At 37.9% G+C, this 21,680-nt stretch overlaps 1 protein-coding gene across 10 annotated transcripts in view; it reads left to right on the top strand.

Annotated features, from left to right (window-relative positions):
* Positions 1-21,680, top strand: part of WDFY3 (WD repeat and FYVE domain containing 3) — a 182,118-nt gene that overhangs the window by 60,021 nt on the left and 100,417 nt on the right. For all 10 annotated transcript variants that reach the window (XM_036338502.1, XM_036338493.1, XM_036338472.1 and 7 more), the window contains 9 exons: positions 3,782-3,953; positions 5,013-5,227; positions 7,132-7,244; positions 9,964-10,195; positions 11,788-11,888; positions 12,024-12,242; positions 17,964-18,145; positions 19,875-20,106; positions 21,387-21,547. In XM_036338502.1, coding sequence (XP_036194395.1) covers positions 3,782-3,953; positions 5,013-5,227; positions 7,132-7,244; positions 9,964-10,195; positions 11,788-11,888; positions 12,024-12,242; positions 17,964-18,145; positions 19,875-20,106; positions 21,387-21,547 — 1,627 coding nt within the window. The remainder of the gene's footprint in view (positions 1-3,781; positions 3,954-5,012; positions 5,228-7,131; positions 7,245-9,963; positions 10,196-11,787; positions 11,889-12,023; positions 12,243-17,963; positions 18,146-19,874; positions 20,107-21,386; positions 21,548-21,680) is intronic.

The raw sequence follows: 21,680 nt of genomic DNA, 5'->3' as shown, positions 1-21,680 counted from the left end.
TGGACTTACGTTTCCCTTTTTTCTTAATTTATTTCTTCCAGTAAATCATACATAGTTCAGAATATTTTTAAATGAATGTAGCATTTTTCAATATATTTGTATTTGAAAACGACTACTTTTTTTTTAGAGCATTTTTTGTTGTTAGTCCTTACCGAGGATATTTTCCATTGATTTTTAGAGAGAATGGAAGGAAGGAGGAGAAACACCGATGTGGGAGAGACACATCAATTGGTTGCCTCCTGCATGGCCCCAGGACCTTTCAGTTGTGGGCTGACGCTCTATCCACTGAGCCAAACCAGCTCAGGCTTTAAGAGCACTTCTTAATTCAAGAGACTGTAACATCAATTTGAGGATCTGGTGCTTTTTTTTTAAGCTGCTAAAATGAGTGAGACCAAAAGTATTCGTTGGGTTTGAAGATTTATGTGCTCTTACTATTATATAGAACTGCTAGTGGATGTTAGAAAATTAGTTTCAATGACTAAATAGTTTTAATTATTTTTTAAAATCACCTTTATAATTCTGTCATAAATGTAAAGGCTTAAAAAGTACTATATTTAAAAATATATAACCCTATTTAACTATTAACTAAAACTGCAAAATAATTTTAATAGAAATTTACGGATTAAAGGACCCCATTAAAAAAAGAAATCCATTAGAACTTAACTATTTTTTAAACAGCATTTTATTTCATATCATGAAGAATTATTTAAAGCTTTAGATCAGAAATAGTTTGTCTTCATTTGCAACATAGCTACCTGTAAGGATGCCATGTCTTTGATGTAAGGGGAAACTACCTGGAATCTACATCCTAGTTGACTGAATCTTATCCATTAGAATTCTAATCCGGTTTACAAGTTGATGTCACCTCAAGGAAGCTCATGATAATATTAAGACCACTGTTGACATTTTAAGGTTGTCATTCTGACTAGGTTACGTACATTTTACTAAGTGATAAGAATCATAAGCTAATAAGAAATACAATGTTTTTATTTTACACATGCAAACTTCCAAAATTAGAACAGCTTGAGAACATAAATTACATCAGCTCGTGGGCATCTTTTTCTTGCTGCAAAACATGTTTTTGTTGGCAAAAGGAGAAACTAACATTGTATTAGTTTTTATGGCTTGTATTCAGGTGTTAAGGAAGTTTTGTACTTGTGATAATTCTCTGGTATATAAAATCCTAGAGATTCTTCTCTATTTAGTTTAAGAATTGGGGGGAAAAGAACTAAGAAACTTCATATTTTGAAAACTAAAACTCATAACCTTTTTATTATTAATTATCTAGAGGAATAATGGAATATGATTATAGCTGAGTGATGTTTAATCAGAGTTAGAGGAAGTGAAAACAAAATACAAAATAATAACCAAGACACTCCAGAATATATCTGCAATGAAGAAAAGGGTGGCAAGTACCAGTTATCATTCAAACATGGCGTCCATTACTTAGTGCTTCTGCACACTTGATGATAATTATGGCAGAACAAATTCTGGATTTAAAGATTTAAGCATATATATCCAAAGATGTAGATAAGTTTATATATGTATATTCTAAGAGCTTAGATTGAAATATGAAAATAACAATTTCTGTAAGTTTTAAAAGAAAGTACAACATAAAAATTAACTAAATTTTGAATGTCATTTTATCCTGTCTTTGCAAATGGTTAGGTTTTGCTCAGGAATTATGCATTGAATAAGTTTACTGTAATCTCTACATTTAAAAAGTGGTATGCCTGTGGTGATACCTAAGTGACTTAGTAAGAATTAGTGTTGTAAAATGCTTATAAAAATAGCCCTAATTTTAATTAATAAATACCATGGTTTAGTTTTCTACATTGTTTGAAATATATTCCTAGTTTGAGAAGAATGAATGTGATTCCTATATCAGAATATTGTTTCCTCATGTAAGGTAAAAAAAAAAAGCTTACTACTATAATAGTTATATACTTAGGTATATCCATAGTTCAAGTTCAAACCTATATGCAATCTGGAAATTCAGAAATAATTTTGGAAGGCCTATAACTAAAATATACAATTAGAATCTATGTTTATCCTCAAATTTGGGTTATTTTTGTGTGTGTAATGAAAACAGTTTTTATGAAATTTCTTAATGGTTGGGAATTCATATTATACTATAAAGGAATTAAGAATCTTTTTCTGCATAGTTCTAGATATTTTAAAGACTAAAGGGAACAGCTTAAGAGGAGGATAGCTGTTGGTTATAGCATTTACAAATGTCTTAAGTTTAGAAATTAAATATTTCTGAACAAAATCAGCAGAAAAACACGGAGTTGAAAAAAATGAGTGGGTGTGGGATAAGCTGACTTTAAATAAACTAAGAGAGACCCTGTTCTTTTTTTTTAAGTGAAGCTGAATATTTTCATTGTCTGTTAAAAAGAGAATAGAGCTTAAAAACAAACAAACCTGGCAGTGCCAATTCTTTGCTTCTAAATCACTGACTTTAAGCATCTGTTTCCCAAGCAGCTCTTGTGCCAGAGCTGAAACCGTACTGCTCTCGGTGACAGAGCTCAGCATTAGACCAGTTATGCTGAGCCACTGGAACAAAGAGCTCCCATAGGCTAAAGCCACAAGCATCTATTTTCTAGAGCCAAGATGCAAAATGTGCACAACTCATGAATTGTAGAAGAATAGTATGAAATAGAAAGTGGAAATCATTGATGAGAAGAAATGTATATTCAGGACATGACTAGACTTTCTAACTCTAGAAGCTTGTTATGTAAAATATGCCTTCTAACTTTGTAACAATTGTGTGGAATATTTTCAGTGGTGGGGGAAAATGTAAAAGAAAGTGAGTGTAGTTCCAAATAAGCTAAAGGAAAACTCCCTTGATGATTCTGAGCCAACCCTGAGTCCATTGGCCCAGTTAAACAGAGTAAGCCACTTTGGTCTTGCTAGTTCTTGATTCTGTTATCTATGGCTTAACACAAAGTTAAAAACACATATGTAATTTAAAAAAAAAAATTTTATTGAGGAATTTAATTTAACGTGCACTCTCATCACATATTATCAGAACTGTCACCTTTCCTAGTGCTATGATTTCACCTACTTATATCTCCTGGTACAGGTGTCATTCTTCCCCCACCCCTTTCAGTTTTATCTATAATAATAAAAGTGTAATATGCTAATTAGACCGGACGTCCTTCTGGACAACCTTTCAGATAAAGCCCTGGCGGTGGCCGCAGCGGCGGGGCTGAGGCAAGGCCGAGGCAGAGGTGGCTTCCGTGCGGGGGGGGGGGGGGGGGGGGGGGGGGTCCCCCCGAGCCCCTTGCACGAATTTCGTGCATCGGGCTTCTAGTTGAGATATAATTGACATAGAGCACAATATAATTATCTCAGTTACATATAGTGAAATGTTGATTGCAATAAGTTTAGTTACATCTATCATCTCTTATTTATACAATAAAAAAAAGAAAGAAATGTGTGTGTTTTTTCCTGTAATGAGAACTTTTAGGGTCTACACTCTTAGCAACTTGTAAATATTATCATAGAGCAGTGTTAACTGTATTCATAGTGTGCCATTCTTTAATGAAACAATCCAAATAGTAAATGGTAAGGACGCATAAGAGTCTACAGGAATTGATAGTTAAATAGTCTATATGTGACTCATTAAGAATTGATAATTGCCTTTTTATATCCCAAAGTTAAGGTGTTTTGTAGCCTAACTTTGAATTACAAGGATTTTTGCTTACTAGCAGATAAAAGAAATGAAAAGAATCTGATTGGAATTAAATACCAAATTACCCTTCTTTCTTTTTCATAGGCATGCATATCATTCTGTTTCAACTCCCCCCGTGTACCCTCCTAAAAATGACCTGAAACTACATGTGGCAACTTCCTCTCTCCAGAGTTCGGACGCTGTCATCATCCATCCGGGAGCCATGCTGGCGATGCTGGACCTCCTGGCCTCTGTGGGGTCAGTGGCACAGCCAGAAGTAAGCTTGGTGCTGTCAGCTCCTTCTGTCTTTAATGAGTTTTCGAAAGGATGTGGGTTTGCCTGCATGAGCAAGGGAGTGGGGTCAGAAAGGTAGGAAGGCATATCACATATCCAAGTAGGTAAAGGAAAAAATACAGGGTTTTCTATTAATTTTCAGTAATTTATATTAGTTTTCAGTAATTTTATTAGTTTTCTTCATGAATGATAGCTATGAATGTTTTAGAATATAATTCATTTGACAAATACAGCCAAGGTGGTTATTTTTGGTGTGAAAATTATTGTTTTTCCTTATAAATCCTGCTCAGCAGTGGACATTGTTAGTAAGTAGTACAGAAAGAAAAGTGACCAAAGATACCACTTTAAAGGCATTTATCTGTTTTGACTTGTAACAGTCAAAAGTTTGGGTGACCTGGAGTTAGGTTGACAAATCTTGTTAAAATGTATGGCCTCTAAGACCTAAAATGTCATAAATGTAAATAATAGGACTTCCTTTAAACTGGCTATTTACCCACCATGAAAAGACTTCACAGCCACCATTTCTATAAAAATAAAAATACTATTAGCTATACAGTCATCTACATATATATAAAAGGCTAATACGCAAAGTGTCCCTACGGAGGTTCAACCAGGAGACCGGGAGTTCTATCTCTTGCTAAACATGTGCTGACCCCCAGGGGGTGGTGCAGAACAAAGGAAGGCCCCAGCTGGCAGCCAGGAAGGGGAGGCTCTGGCCAGCAGCCGGAAGGCCCCGATCAGCCTTGATTGCTGGCCAGGCCTAGGGACCCTAACCGTCACAAATTTGTGCACCGGGTCTCTAGTGTTATATAAAAGACTTGGAAGAGAATTGAGTCCAGCTGGTAATGCCAACAAAATGAGCATGGCAAGAGTTTGCCCAGCCTCTGGAGCCTTTGTGTCACTAAGCCAGCCACTTAATGAACTGGAAAGTAATTCACAGCATGTTGAGACCTTGAATTAAAAGGTGTGCTTCATGTGGAGACAACTGTCACCTTTCTTACTAAGAATGCCCTGGTGGTGTGGATTTTTTTGTTAACTTTAGCATGCTTTGGACCTCCAACTTGCCGTGGCAAATATTTTACAAGCCCTGGTGCACACAGAGAGAAACCAGCAGGTCATGTGTGAGGCCGGACTTCATGCACGACTGCTGCAGCGGTGCAGTGCCGCCCTGGCTGACGAGGACCACGCGCTGCATCCGCCCCTCCAGCGGATGTTTGAACGATTGGCCTCCCAGGCTCTGGAGCCCATGGTGCTGAGGTCAGTAGTTCTCTTTTTCACATTTAATAATTCACAATTAGTAACGACAGTTCCTAGAGTCTATATGCAAGAGCTCTTGCTTTAATGGACATATATATATTCAAGTATCTGTGGGAAGATCCAAAGCACAACAAAAATGGGCAAAATGCTCAAAGTGTAGTGCATACACACAGATAAATCTAGTTTTTAAAGAAGAGAGGATGTTTCTGTTTGTTGGTTATTTCTTCCACTTGAATTCAGCAAACACTCACTTTCCTTTAATGTCATACTATATTTATGACTTGCACATACTTTAAGAACTTATTATATGTAAGGACTCTATGTTAAACAAGAACATATTATATGTAAAGACTCTATGTTAAACAAGAAATACTTGTTTAACTTTTTTATTTTCAAATAATTACCAATTCAAAGGAAGTTATAAAGTTAGATCAGAGAGGTTCTCTGTCCCCTTTAACCAGTTTCCCCAGTGGTAACATCTTACATAACTACTAGAGGCCCGTTGCATGAAATTCATGCACTGGGCGGGGGTGGGGAGAGTGTCCCTCAGCCCAGCCTGCACCCTCTCCAATCTGGGATCCCTCTCACAATCTGGGACTGCCTGCCTGCCTGCGTGCCTGCCTGATTGCCCCTAACCACTTCTGCCTGCCAGCCTAATCACCCCCAACCACTCCCCTGCCAGCTTGATCGATGCCTAATTACTCCCCTGCCGGCCCTGTTGCCCCAACTGCCCTCCCCTGCAGGCCTGGTCGCCCCCAACTGCCCTCCCCTGCTAGCTGGTTGCCCCTAACTGCCCTCCCCTGCTGGCCTGATCACCCACAACTGCCCTTCCCTGCAGGGCATCTTGTGGCTGTGGGCACCGCCATCGTTGAGGGTGTGGCAGTCAATTAGCATATTCCCTCCTTATTGGTTGTGGGTGCTGCCATCTTTGAGGGTGGGGCAGTATATTAGCATATTTTCTCCTTATTGGCTGTGGGCGCCACCATCTTTGAGGGTGGTGCAGTCAATTAGCATATTCCCTCTTTATTAGATAGGAAACACAACATCAAAAGCAATAAATTGACCCTGTGCAAGGCCTTGATGATACCAAGATGAACAAGATAGTCCCACTCTCTTCTTCCATCATCTTACGGATATGTTCAGAATCCTAAAATAATGAAAATAGCATGGGAATTTTCTCCTGACCCTTCTTGGTAATCTGTTACTATAAAAGGAGAGAAAGAGAGAATGTGAGATACTATCTCATTATCTCATACCCAATACTATTATTTTACTAAATAACTTATATTGCCTAGTTGGATAAACAGAATAAGCAATGGAGATCAACCATTTGGACATGGTCAGTTTTCAGGTGATGAATTCTCAGAGGAGGAGGTCACATAATGGTACAGGCACCCAGGTGCTGATCTACAGGTTATAATTGCATGTCCTCTCACTCTGAAAAACTGGCAGAGGGTACATTCCATTCCAGGAAAACATGCTCCTCAGATGTCATTTCCTAACCCTTCACACTTAGAGGGTGATCAGTTTTCTATGCACTTTGAAGTGCTTGGTATTTAAATGTAGTATTAATATTGCTTTTGTATTTTTAAAAATAGGTTTCTTATTGATTTCAGAGAGGAAGGTAGAGGGAGAGAGAGATAGAAACATCAATGATGAGAGAGAATCATTGATCAGCTGCCTCCTGCATGCCCCCTTACCCAGCCATGTGCCCTTGACTAGAATCAAACCTGGGACCTTCAGTCCTCAGGCGACACTCTATCCACTGAGCCAAACCTGCTAGGGCTGCTTTTGTATTTTAACTGATGTGTTATAATTCAGTAACTCCTATTTTGTGTGTGTTTGGCTTATGATTTATGTAATATTCTCAGTCAAGGAATAACTTTGCTTTGTTTTTTCTTTAGGGAGTTTTTGCGTTTGGCAAGTCCATTAAATTGTGGTGCCTGGGACAAAAAACTGCTAAAACAATATAGAGTCCACAAACCAAGTTCACTGAGTTATGAGCCAGAAATGAGAAGTAAGTTGACTTTGAAGTTTCTTTTTATTGGTTGATTTTATAAATGTGGGGGATCAATTATATTTCAAGAAGTTTGACTATGATAGAGAGGAAAGAGAAGAGTTCATTGTTGTTTTTGTTTGTTGTTATTTAAATGTAGAAACAAGATCTGGTTGAGTGGCTGAAGGGGGTTGGGGAGGAATCATTGATGTAATAAGTGAGATCCAGAGGAGATTTTTAATTACTTGCAGAATAATCCTTGGGTTGTCAGAGGTAATACTTCTTTTCCAAAGGATTCATAATTACTTTGCCCTTCTTTATTAGCCTTTCTTGCCTGGACTAAAGAATCTTGATTGGAATATTAACAGGACAGCTGCTACAGGAGGACATGAAGAACAGGAAATTAAAAATACTGATTAAAGTAGTTGAGCTACACCAAGGAGTATAGGTCAGATAGGGAAAGACGTGAAGCCAAGCAGTGAGTGATAGGCTGGAAGGAAGAGGATGATCACTAGTCCGGAGAATAATGGCTCAACCAAAAAGCAAATGTAGTGAGAGAAATGGAACGAGAAAACTGGAAAAATGGGGTGGAACAATGGCAGCCAAAATTAGAGCAGTGAAACAAGCAGAGGACCGTGCCCAAATTGCTCTGAGGGAATTAGAGGTGAAGCTCATTGGGGGAAAAGGAGTCTCATAAAACTGAATGTGAGGTGTTAGGTGGTTTGTTCACGTTGACTTTGATATCCCAGTGCATTGCAAGAATCATTACAGAGAGGATGGATGAGAATGAAATGCCAACAATAGGAGAAGGCAGTTTCTTGGGGGGGGAGGGGGGCGGGGCGGGGGGGAAGGCAGTAGTATTGGTGATGGACCTCCAAGCAGAGGAGTTCTTGCATCAGGCCAATAGAATGGTGATGGAGGCGGCTAACAGAATGTAGGCCTGCCTACCCACCTGACATGGAGAAGCAACAGATTTCCATCCACTCAAAAGCTATGATGGTGTTCTCAGTAGACACCTCATCTGCACCGGATTTCCTCCCAATGTTTATTCTGTAGTTTTATTGGTTTTTTACTGTATAATTTATTTGCTGTCATTGTTAGCCACAGTGATAAGGTATTTGTTTTGATGGATTGGAGTGACCATTACTAGTGAAGCAGGGAAGAATAAAACCTAGCAAAGTAGACTGGCTGCTGTGAAAGAACATAGTGCTCATTTAGTTCAGCCCTTCTTGTTCAGGTGTGAATCCGAGCTTCAACAACCTTCAGTCATTATTTCAGTCTGAATTTTTTCCCCTGCAAATTATTATCCATTTTTAGTGAATACTGTATTTTGAAAACTTTAAGATTTTTTTGAGTTCCAACATAATTTTATTGAAAAACAAAAAGTATTGCAGTTTTTTATATTAATTAATATACATCTCTTAGATGTATGTATATTTTTTGTTACTGTTGTTTTTATACTTTACACAGTTCCTTAGAATTGAGTTGTGATTTGCTTTGTAAAGAATAGAAATAAAAATAGTTTATCTTGGAGAATATTGAACTGTGTTTATGGTTGAGCCTAAATGCTTAACACATTTACAAGGGAAACAGTTACATTCATGTAATTTATCCCAAGAGGGAGTATCTTCTTTATTACATTTGTAATCCATATCTGAAAAATAGAACTGTTTGAAGTTTGTCTTTTCATTCTTGAAATTATCATTTACATGTCTATAGAAATGTCTTAATTTAAGTACTTTGTGATCACATATTTAATTTTAATAGTTAGAAGAATTAAAAATGGAGAGAAAATGGAAGACATTTCTGCCGTTTATCTCTGATTTTTTCCATAAGAAAGATGACATGTTTTGTTTCATATAATGCTTCTAGAATATTTTGTTTTTTTCTCAAAAAAAAATCCTATATAATAAAACCGTAATATGCAGATCAACCAAATGGCAGAACGACCTTTTTTTTGGGGGGGGGGGGGGGCAGCGAGCAGGCTGCGCCAGGCCAGCCAAGGCACTTGCCAGCAGGCAGAGTGAGGGAACAGCGATGGGGGTGGGGGGTCGGTGACCAGCCGTGGTGGAGGGGCGATTGAAGGGGCCCGCCTGGTTGCCTCCTGCAAAGGGAGGCCACCTGCATGGCCACAGTAGGGTGACAGGGGCTGGGCTGATCCCACAGAGAAAGACCGGCAGCGGCAGGGTGATGGGCTGATGCTGGTCCATCCTGCAGTGAAAGGCCGGGTGGCAGCCACAGCGGGATGATGGGGGCAGCGCTGCCCCCTGATCCTGATTGCCCACAGAGGGAGGCCAGACTGCAGTTTAGGCCCTCTCAGTAGGACATCCCCAGAGGACGCCTGGACTGTGAGAGGGTGCATGCCGGGCTGAGGGACTCCCATTCACCTCCCCCCCCCCCAACAGGAATTTTTGTGCACCGGGCCTCTAGTAATAAATAATTTTGTGACATAAAAGTATAATCAGGTTTTTATAAAAGCCATTAACCATAATTTATTATTGAATTATATTGTAACAGTGGCTGGAATAGTGGTTATTGGTGCTCTGGTTTCCAACATTTCTACAATGTGCTTATTACTTTAGTAATATGTAAAAAAAGGAAACATGGGCTATTTAAGTTTTAAAATGAACATAAAGTACATTAAAACTGTAGTTTATAATAAAAATAAATCAGCCTTGTAAAGTCATTATTTTAGAAACCTATGTGATACTTTTCCCAAGAAATTGTCTTTGATTTACAGGTAGTCTGATCATGTCTATGGAAGGTCTGGGTTCTGATAATGTCTTCAGCTTACATGAAGATAACCACTATCGGATAAGCAAGAGCTTGGTAAAATCTGCAGAAGGAAGCACTGTACCCCTGACCCGGGTAAAGTGTCTGGTCTCCATGACAACTCCACATGACATCAGACTTCATGGGTCTTCAGTTACTCCAGCTTTTGTTGAATTTGACACATCCCTTGAAGGGTTCGGGTAAGGAATTTACAAGGTAGCCAAGCCTTATTATGTTTTTTATGATTCATACTTGCCTTTGACAAATAGATCTTTGGTTTTAAATCTACTTAGTTAAAATATACTATATACTGTTTAGTTTCAAATTATTGAGTTCTTGATCATGTTAAGAGTAGTTTTGTTTGTTTTTTACTGTATAATTTATTTGGTGTCATTGTTAGCCACAGTGATAAGGTATTTGTTTTGATGGATTGGAGTGACCATTACTAAACTGACTGCTGTGAAAGAACTTAGTGCTCATTTAGTTCAGCCCTTTTTGATTATTTTTTTGTTATTTTAAATTACTTATTATAAATTAATTATTTTAAATTACTTATGCTGAATAACTTTATATGGTATTAGAGTCATCAAACTAAAGCCCAAAGTTCAAATATGTTTGTAAATTATATTTTGTTGTAAATAAAGTTTTATTGTAACACAGCCACACTCATTAAACTATGTATTGTCTTTGGCTGTTTTCATGCTGGAGTGGCAAAGTTGAGTAGTTGTGAAAGAGACTATCTGGTCTGCAAAGAGGAAAATATTTATGGTCTGGTCCTTTCCAGAAAATGTTTACCAGCCTCTAATTTAAAATTAACATAATAAATTTATGGGTAATATGCAAATCAAAATCAGATTAAAAGTTCTTTGGGTTTTATTATCCTCTCCCTCAAAATACCTATCTTAGTATTTCATACATTATAAATATTCAGTGACTATCACATCAAATAAATAAATTTTTTTCAATTGGCAGAAAAGGTTGTAGTAGCAGAAGCAACAGTAAAGAATCTGTAGAGAATCTAGAAGAGTTTATAAAGTCCATCAACCTTGAAATGGACACAGATGCTAATAGAACAGATCTACATCTATACTAGTTATTTGTGGGATTCTTATACGTTGATCTAAAACTATAAATTATATTTTAAGAAGAGTATCATAGGTTTTTATTGAATAGTGGATTCAAGCACATTTAGGAATAGGCAAAACTAATCAGAATGGTCGTAATAGGAGAGTGACTCACTGGACGAGACACAAGGAGTTTTTCTATGGTAATAAAATTGTTCCAATGTCTTGAACAGAGTTATATGTTGGTACATTTACCATATGCAAATTATACTTTTATTTTTTTTTAAATTTAAATGTCAAATGATGTTATTGGAGATTTTATGTTTGTTTATTTTTAATCCTCACCCAAGGATATGTTTTTGTTGCTTTTTTTAGAGAGAGAGGAAGGGAGAGAGAGAGAGACATCGATTGATTGTCTCCCACGCACACCCCAACTGGGGATAGAACCCACAACCTAGGTATGTGCCCTGAAGGGGAATCAAACCTGCCACCTTTTGGTGTATGGGATGATGTTCCAACCAACTGAGCCACCTGGCCAGGACTCTGTATGAGATTTCCATACCCTCACATAATTAAGAGGGAAACTTTGTTAGGCACCCAGATTTATTCCATGATCTTTTATCTCTCGATACCTCTTAAGAAATGGTAGTTCATTTCACAGTGGTGAGTGCATAGTGATAACAGGAAAAAGTTGATCTCTAATATGTATGTCATCTTTTCTTTAATAGCTGCCTGTTCCTGCCCAGCTTGGCCCCTCATAACGCCCCTACAAACAGTGCTGTTACAACAGGTCTTACTGATGGGGCTGTGGTCAGCGGCATTGGTTCTGGTAAATATTACTTTCTTTGTTTATGTGTCCTTTTTTTAGTAGATTATATTGTATTTGGAGTTCATTGCTATTTTTTTATTGTAAACATGACTCAACATAAACTCTTTTATTGTTATTTTACTATTTTTACTTTAGGTGAAAGATTCTTTCCTCCTCCGTCTGGCTTAAGCTACTCTAGCTGGTTTTGTATTGAACATTTTAGTTCTCCTTCAAATAACCATCCTGTCAGACTTCTGACTGTTGTGCGCCGAGCAAATTCTTCTGAGCAGCATTATGTGTGCCTTGCCATAGTTCTGTCAGCTAAAGACCGATCTCTGATCGTTTCCACCAAAGAGGAGCTACTCCAGAACTATGGTTAGTATCTGTCTTTTTCTTTTTGCTTCTTGTGATCATTAAAAGTACTAAAGTTCATTATAATATTAATTTTTCCCCATTTAAATTATTATAGAATAGAACAGGTTATATGAAGTCTTGCATGTATTGTTTACCAGTAAATTTTAAGGCACTTTTAAAAGAGACTTAGAAAGCAGTGGAGAGAGTCCCTAAAATAAGGATTCGTCTCTACTTGCCAAGAAAAGCACAGCCTTTGCTAGGAAAGCAGGTTCCTTGTCTGGTATATTTTAGTAAGGATCTTCATTGGCTGTGAATTCTGCTTAACTAATGAATATTCATTGAGCACCTGCCTACCATATGTGCCACTGTGCTAGCCATAATAACACTTAAATTACTTTATCCATCACTTACCTTCCAGACTTAATACATAATCACTTAGTCCTAATTCCATAGTTCCCTTCCACAAGCCATAACATTACATTGCTATACAGAGGAACTTCAAACTCAAGACATGCGTGAAGATCTTTCTAAATTATGTAAATAACATAAAATATGCATCTCAGTTTACTGAATTTTCTTTACTGTGATTATAGCACTTGTATAAAAATATACCTCTTTTTATCTAATTTTGTCTTAACTAAATAAATAAAATGCCACATATTGCTAAACTTGTGGTTGGTGTCCAAATATTAATTGAATATGAATGTTAGCTTCTCAGTTTGATTGTAAGGTTTCTTGCTTTACTTAGTATTCTTCATCATGACTAGTACAGAGTTAGGCATCAATGCAGTAAATGCTTTAAAGTTTTTGTTAGGACTCTTTATTTGCCCCTTCTGTGGCATTTGACCCTGTTGATAGTTTCGTCTTAATTAAAACGGTCTCCAGCCTTAAAATTTGGGATACTTGTTCTTTCACTATTTCTCTGACCTCTGCAGTGTTCTTCAAACAGCTTTCTCTTCCATCTTTCCCTTAAAATTAGTATTGCCCAAGGTTTCCTCATTCGTCTTCATATTCAATCTGTTCTTCATGAGAAAAAAAATCATCAATTTTAGTTAGTGTTAAGTCTTTAGATCTTTTTATCCCAGGGAGTCAGAGAGTAAAATTTTTTTATATGTTTGTGTCCTAGGATTTATATATTTCAACTGCATATTAGATATCTTCATATGAAGAGCCTTCCTGTAAACAACTCACACTGTAATGTTTCTATTTTATAAAACCTGCATCTCCTTCTATTCTCCTGTCTTGTGGAGACCCCCACTACCAGTTAGCCCAGCTTAGACCCCTCATGTCTACCTTGAAAATACCACCTCTTTCATGAAGTGTTCCTGTATTATGTTTCCTTAATATTTCTTGAAAGTTTTTCTTCCTTCTTATGCCCACTGCCATAGTCCTTGTTTAATATTCATTGTTATTTATCTGGCCTTAATAGATTTTAATTATTTACTTTGTTTTTGTCTATCTACCTTATAAGAATTCTAAGTTCCTACATACAACTTACAACCTTGGTAATCTAGGTAGCCTGCCAGCTAAAGCAGTACCTAGCACATAGAATGTCAACAGGTATTATTTAAAAATACAAAGGAATGAATGAGAAGAAAGAAAAATAAAGGAAAAAGGGGAAGAACCAAGATGGCGGCATAGGTTAACGCTGGAGTTTGCTGCTTTGAACAACTACTTCAAAAGTGAAACCAAAAAACGGAAGGGACATCACCCAGAACCACAGGAACGCTGCCTGAGTGGAAGTCCTACAACTAGGAGGAAAGAGAAACGCATACGGACACTCAGAGGAGGCGCAGTGCTGAAGTCAAATTCTGAGGTGCGGAGTGCGTGGAGCGGGCTGGCGGCGGAGGGCGCGGTTGGCGTTTTCAATCGGGAGGGAGTCGCAGACTCTGAGCTCCAGATCCGGGCGAGTCTTTAGGGACCCAGACTCAAACGGCAGAAGCGGGACTGTCTGGCTTCGGTCAAGCGAGTGCAGCTTTCTCTCTGAGCTTTGCTGGGACTCAGAGAGGCAGAGCCCCTGGGGACAGGACTGAGAGCCGCCATAACTGCTCTCTCCGGCCCACCCTGTTGATCCTGTGCGACCCGCCCCGCCCAAGCCCTGCACACAGGCATTTGCCGGATAGCCTCAGGCAAACGCCAGATTAGCACCTCCCTAGAGGACAGAAGTTCTCTCACTGCTGACACAGCTGATTCTCATAGCCACTTGGCCTGGAGGTCAAACCCTCCCTGGAATTAGCTACAACAATCAAGATTTAACTATAAGACTGTGAACAAAGACCACTAGGGGGTGCACCAAGGAAGCATAACAAAATGCGGAGACAAAGAAACAGGACAAAATTGTCAATGGAAGATATAGAGTTCAGAACCACACTTTTAAGGTCTCTCAAGAACTGTTTAGAAGCCATCGATAAACTTAATGAGATCTACAAGAAAACTAATAAGACCCTCGATCTTATATTGGGGAACCAACTAGAAATTAAGCATACACGGACTGAAATAACGAATATTATACAGACTCCCGACAGCAGACCAGAGGAGCGCAAGAATCAAGTCAATGATTTGAAATGCGAGGAAGCAAAAAACACCCAACCGGAAAAGCAAAATGAAAAAAGAATCCAAAAATGCGAGGATAGTGTAAGGAGCCTCTGGGACAGCTTCAAGCGTACCAACATCAGAATTATAGGGGTGCCAGAAGATGAGAGAGAGCAAGATATTGAAAACCTATTTGAAGAAATAATGACAGAAAACTTCCCCCACCTGGTGAAAGAAATGGACTTACAGGTCCAAGAAGCGCGGAGAACCCCAAACAAAAGGAATCCAAAGAGGACCACACCAAGACACATCATAATTAAAATGCCAAGAGCAAAAGATAAAGAGAGAATCTTAAAAACAGCAAGAGAAAGAAACTCAGTTACCTACAAGGGAATACCCATACGACTGTCAGCTGATTTCTCAACAGAAACTTTGCAGGCCAGAAGGGAGTGGCAAGAAATATTCAAAGTGATGAATACCAAGAACCTACAACCAAGATTACTTTATCCAGCAAAGCTATCATTCAGAATTGAAGGTCAGATAAAGAGCTTCACAGATAAGGAAAAGCTAAAGGAGTTCATCACCACCAAACCAGGATTATATGAAATGCTGAAAGGTATCCTTTAAGAAGGGGAAGAGGAAGAAAAAGGTAAAGATACAAATTATGAACAACAAATATGCATCTATCAACAAGTGAATCTAAGAATCAAGTGAATAAATAATCTGATGAACAGAATAAACTGTTGATTATAATAGAATCAGGGACATAGAAAGGGAATGGACTGACTATTCCTGGGGGGGAAAGGGGTGTGGGAGATGCGGGAAGAGACTGGACAAAAATCGTGCACCTATGGATGAGGACAGTGGGTGGGGAGTGAGGGCGGAGGGTGGGGCGGGAACTGGGAGGAGGGGAGTTATGGGGGGAAAAAAAAGAGGAACAAATGTAATAATCTGAACAATAAAGATTTAATTTAAAAAAATAAATAAATAAATAAATAAATAAATAAATAAATAAATAAAAAAGAAAAAAAAAAAAAAAAAAACAAAAAAAAAAAAAAAAAAAAAAGAAAAATAAAGGAAAAAGGAATATGAATGGTTTGAAGGAGAAACAATGAGGAAAGTAAATGAAGAATTTGGAAAGAGGGTAGAATTTAATGGGAACATTAAGGATTAGATCTAGGGGTGTTTCAGTAAACCAGAATAGTGTTTTCTAACTCTAGATTTTCACTAAATGTAATGTGCAAGACTACTATAGTCCATATATCACTAGAAATTATATCAACCTATATATATGATGTTGCTACTACGAGGGTCCATCCTCTGAACAGCTACAGCCCCATTAAGATGCCTAGGAAATTAAGAGTTGTCAGAAACCAGTTGGCTCACCAAGATGTCCTGACACTGTTGAATACTGGGTATGTCTTAGTTTAAGCCTGAGTCAGAATGTGAAACTCAGAAAATTTTATAAGTAATCTGTATATATAAAAGCCCAAGCAACCATTACGACCGAACGACTGGAACGACCGGTCGACCAATTGCTATGGTGTGCACTGACCACCAGGGGGCAGATGCTCAAAGCAGGAGCAGCCCCCTGGTGATCAGTGCGCTCCCACAGCCAAATCCCATGGCCAGCCAACCTTCCCCGGTCCCTCCCCATCCGGCAGGCCCCATCCAGCAGCCAACAGGCCCCGGTCAGCCCAGCCCCAATCAGGACTGGGTGAGATGGCTCCGATAGGCCTTGATCTCTGCCAGGCCTAGGGACCCACCCATGCATGAATTTTGGCACCAGGCCTCTAATATTTTCTATAATCCCCAAGAAGATGTAGTCTATTAATGAGGACAGGGAGAGGGAAGAGTTCCTGGTTTTGCCTATACTTTTGGTCTTCTTTTTTCACATCCTTTCAAAACTAGACCTTGCTTTTCGCCTAGTTCCGTGGTTGGCAAACCATGGCTCGCAAGACACATGCGGCTCTTTGGCCCCTTCAGTGTGGCTCTTTCACAAAATACCACGTGCGGGTGTGCACGTACAGTGCAATTGAAACTTCATGGCCCATGCGCAGAAGTCGGTATTTTGTGGAAGAGCCTGTATTTTGTGGAAGAGCCACACTGAAGGGGCCAAAGACCCGCATGTGGCTCACGAGCCGCATTTTGCCAAGCCGCAGCTTGCTGACCACTGGCCTAGTTTATTTCAGTCTGTTCCTAAGTTAGGTCACCTGTGGAGAAGATTCTGTCTTTGTAGTAGTCTTAACTCATTAATAGATGTATATTCTGAATTGGCATTTCAACACATGCAGATATTTTAAGATTCAAAAAATATAAATTAATATTTTATTTATAGTTATTTCTGCATATTATTTAAAGTTTTAACTTTCAGTATATTTACTTGTCTCTGCTGCTTGTACTGAAAAATGGTGGATCTGCTTTAAGTTACATGGTTACAGATTAGCTCTTTTACAAAAAAACGATTTGAGGAGGAAATAAGTTTTTAACATCTGGATTTCTGTTGTTCCCCTCCCCTTCTTGAATAGTTAGGAAAGGTAAATTAGTATTAATTAACTTAACATTATGGTTAAATTAATAATAACCCATTATTTCCTAGTGCAATCTGGCAGCATATTGGGTAGCAGAGAGAAGCCAGATTAGAGTCAGGAAGTGATTGCAGAATGTTAGCAAATCACCAGACTTATCTGGTGAAGTGGAGAACTTGGATCATCAAATACTTTTCCATTCCATAAATCATCTTACTACCAGCTATTGTCAGGTCAGGGTCAGGACTGTACACTCACAAATGAAGACCAGATAGTTGCCCCTTTGCATCACTGAGTAGAGCATATAGCAAGAATATAATTTAAAATTTTCTTGGTCTTTTTTTATAACCAATGCTATAATCAAATGTATGTTAAGGTAGAATTTAAAAAGACCCTTTATATAGCTAGTCTCTTTTTGTTTATCATAATTGTATTTTATTGTCTACTTAATCTTATTTATTTTTATTTCATTAGCTATTATAACTTTATTTGGTTATAACTACATGCATTTTGAGAAGAAAGCAAAAGCATATCCCAGGTTTTGCTTTTTAGTACAGATAAAGTTACTGAACAAATAGGATATTTTCATTTACATCATCATATTATTTTAACATAAAGTCAAGATCTAGATATGAATAATTGTTAGAATGAGGATAACGTTGAGTATTTTTTTATTTCTTAGTTGATGATTTTAGTGAAGAATCCTCTTTTTATGAGATTCTCCCATGCTGTGCTCGCTTTCGTTGTGGAGAACTAATAGTCGAGGGGCAGTGGCATCATCTGGTTCTGGTGATGAGCAAAGGCATGCTCAAGAACAGCACTGTGGCCCTCTACATCGATGGACAGCTTGTCAGCACTGTGAAGGTGAGCAGCCCTGCACTTGGAAAGCTCAGCCTGCTTTAGAGTGTATGTGTGTTTGCAGGGGTATTTTTTAAATTGTCTTAATTTTAAATTGACCTTCTATTTGAACAATATGTTAGAGTCATGTGGCTGGCTAGTTCCTATCACTTCATTCGAGAAGAATGGAAAGGAGAGGTTACAAAATAAAGAATTAATGAATATGTCTGTGATTGAGCCAGACTGCAGAGTGCTTTTTCACAACAGAGAAACCAGTTGAAGGATGCCTAAATAAATTATGAGCACACTTTTTTGTCACTTTGTTATTATTGTATGCAGCCAGTAGATTCTATATTCCTTAGAGCTGGAATTGTTTTTATTCATCTTTATTTTCAGATCACCCAGATTAGTCCCAGGAGAGAGGCAAGAGAGGTGCATTAACCAGTAAAGAATAAGAAGTTTCTTTTTTTGAATCAGGATAAAGACTGCTAGTTACTCTCTATAGAACTCAACCAGCAAACACTTAAAATTCTTTAATTTCTAAAAGTTAGTGCCCATTTTTATAGAGATAATCACTTGAAAGAAGTAGTAAAGGCAAAGTCTGTCCTTTTGTGTAAATTAATGTTTAAAAAGTAGTGAAATCAGCAGCTTCCTTGAATATAGTTCCTTCCTTAATAATACTTTATTTTGGCATCGTGTGTCAGGAGGATAAATGCTAAAATGCACTTTGTAAGAATTGTCTTTTTTATTTTTTGTACACACAACTGCATTTGAAATGGGTTTGTAGATTCTCTAGTAGGTTGTTCCTCATTATTTTTAGTATTCTTGAAAATAAAAATGTCCTCAGCTTCGAGAATTGATAGGAGATTTATGATGGATATATCTACGTTATCATCATCACTGTGCCTGTGAGAAGCCAGAGTCCTGTGAAGCCAACGATAGTTCATGTGTTGCTCTTCACAGTCATACTATTTACAACACCAGGAACTGTTCTTTAGTATGTGCTTTAGTATGTGGAGTAATAGATGATCTAAAACTAGGACAAATGTACCTCGTTCTGTGAAATGATGAAAGCTGCTCACACAATAAGATGCAACTTGATTTCATTATCTCTTGCACTCTATGTATTTATTATAAACAAATTGAATGGTAATTTAATCAACATGTCAGTAAACAGTAGTGTAACTTCAAATCTCAGAATGTATTTTCCATTGAGATTAAAGTGTGTGTATAAATTATAACATATAATAGACTATTCACTTTTCTAATATTTTAATAGCACTTTACCCATTATGAAACACTTTTCATGAATAATTTTATTTGACACACTCACATTGAAGGTAACATAGCTAATTTAAGTCTACTTGAATTCCATAGTTGGAAAGCTGTTTTTATATCAACCCAAAAATTTCATAGATGCATCATTAATTTGATATGCAAACCAACCAGACAGTAACAGTCTCCCTATATTTGATTATTGCTCTTTCTAGCATTAGATAGTTTATCTGTATTGGGAGTTGGATAACTCATTTCCAACTTTCACATTAGGGTCCAGAATCCTGACTTGCCCTTATGTTTCTCAACCCAACAGTTTTGGTATGTTTATAAGATTATATGACCTTGGGATAATGAAAATATACAGCAAAAATGCTTATTTTCCTTAAAAAAGTTGTTTGTGTGTGTGTGTGTGTGTGTGTGTGTGTGTGCGTGTGTGTGTGTGTCATAACTCACACACTTACTTTTGTTTTCTTTACAGCTTCATTATGTTCACAGTACTCCTGGGGGTTCAGGTTCTGTAAATCCTCCTGTGGTCAGCACAGTCTATGCATACATTGGTACTCCACCTGCCCAACGCCAAATTGCTTCACTGGTTTGGCGACTGGGACCCACACATTTTTTGGAAGAAGTTTTACCTCCTTCAAGTGTCACTACCATTTATGAACTAGGACCAGATTATGTTGGAAGCTTTCAGGCTGTATGTATGTCATGTGAGTAACTTATTCTTTCTTCTTGAAGTTGTATGAAGCTTAACTACTAAAGTGTAGATGCATGAATAAAGTACATGTGTGTATATAGGTTATATATTGTTTATATAAAAAAGGGGGGGGGAGTTCTCTATTTTTCTTCAGCATGATGCTATTGACGACTCACTCCTCTTCACACTGTTCTCCTCCACTGATTATAATATACTTTCCTGATTTTTTCTTCATCACTAATTTTCCAGTTTCTCTTACTGGCTCTAGGATGTAGGTGTACGTTCTCATTAAAAGTCTAACCTCAGCCTTATCCTCTTTCTGTTATTTCTCCTACTACATGAAGCAGTTTAAAGTGTGTCTACTCTTGTTAAAGGAAGGAATGATGGGTCCAGAAAACACACACATATATTTTTGAGGTTAGAGCAGTTAACATCAATTTTTCTCATCCCTTTACTGCTGCTGTGTACTTTTTGTTATCCTTTCTCCCGAAGAGAATTTAGAGTCAAAGATACTGATGTGGTACTCTTTCCAAATGTCTTCCATCCCTTGTTCTCATCTACCAAGGTTCTCAGAAGTTAGGACAAGTTTATTGTACATGGTGATAATCCTATGGCTAAGGCATTTGTCTTTCACTCATGTTTTGATTTAGATAGTATCTGTAATAGCTAACACTTCTTGAGCACTTAAGTGCTGAATAAGTTAATACACCTGAAAGATACAGCTGTTCTGAGCCTTTCACATTTTATTCATCTCTTCAAAATACTGGGAGTTAGGTACAGTTGTTTTCATCCCCATTTTACCGATGAGGAAACCGGAGCAAAGGGATATATAGCTACACAGCTTTTAAGTGATACAGCAGAGATTCAAACTTAACCCACCTTACATACTCTGCTGTGCTGTCTAGAAGGATACAGAGAGGCGGCGATGAGGGCTCTGGTTGGGGAGGAGGCTAGGGCCGAAAGCTCATGGACAGTTCACTCATTTTCTTTTCCTTTGAACCTGGGGAATGGGTTTTGTGTTTTGTTTGATAATTAAAACTCTTCCTTTGCATTATGTTATATGTTAAGCATATTTTTAGAGTGAAACTTGGAATGAAAAGCTCTGTGACTAGATGATTTCCCTATTTCCTAGTTAAAGAAATAATTGAAGAGCTGAAAATTAAATAAAAGTTTTTCAATTTAGTTCCCTTGTTCCACTTTAAAAGATTTTCAAGTTTGCTGATTTAAGAATGATAAGAAGACTAAAATTCTTGTTAGAATAATGATTTTGAAAGGATTATTTTTCTTTTGAAGGTAAAGACGCAAAATCTGAAGGCATAGTGCCATCTCCTGTGTTATTAGTGCCAGAGGAAAAGGTGTCATTTGGCCTCTATGCACTCTCCGTGTCTTCCCTAACAGTGGCAAGAATCCGGAAGGTGTACAACAAGTTGGACAGCAAAGCCATCGCTAAGCAGGTGAGCACAATGATTTCCTGGTGAGCTGGGACGGATTCTCCCTGGAAAGAAGTTTCAGAGCTTAGTCATGAATACTGCCTAAGTCCGAGCAGGTGCTGAAATGGTGCCTTTTGTGTATTATTTATATTTGGTT

Source organism: Myotis myotis, unplaced genomic scaffold, assembly GCF_014108235.1.
Source record: "Myotis myotis isolate mMyoMyo1 unplaced genomic scaffold, mMyoMyo1.p scaffold_m19_p_1, whole genome shotgun sequence".
In the NCBI taxonomy this organism is placed as follows: Eukaryota; Metazoa; Chordata; class Mammalia; order Chiroptera; family Vespertilionidae; genus Myotis; species Myotis myotis.
This window is presented reverse-complemented; position numbering and strand designations above follow the sequence as displayed.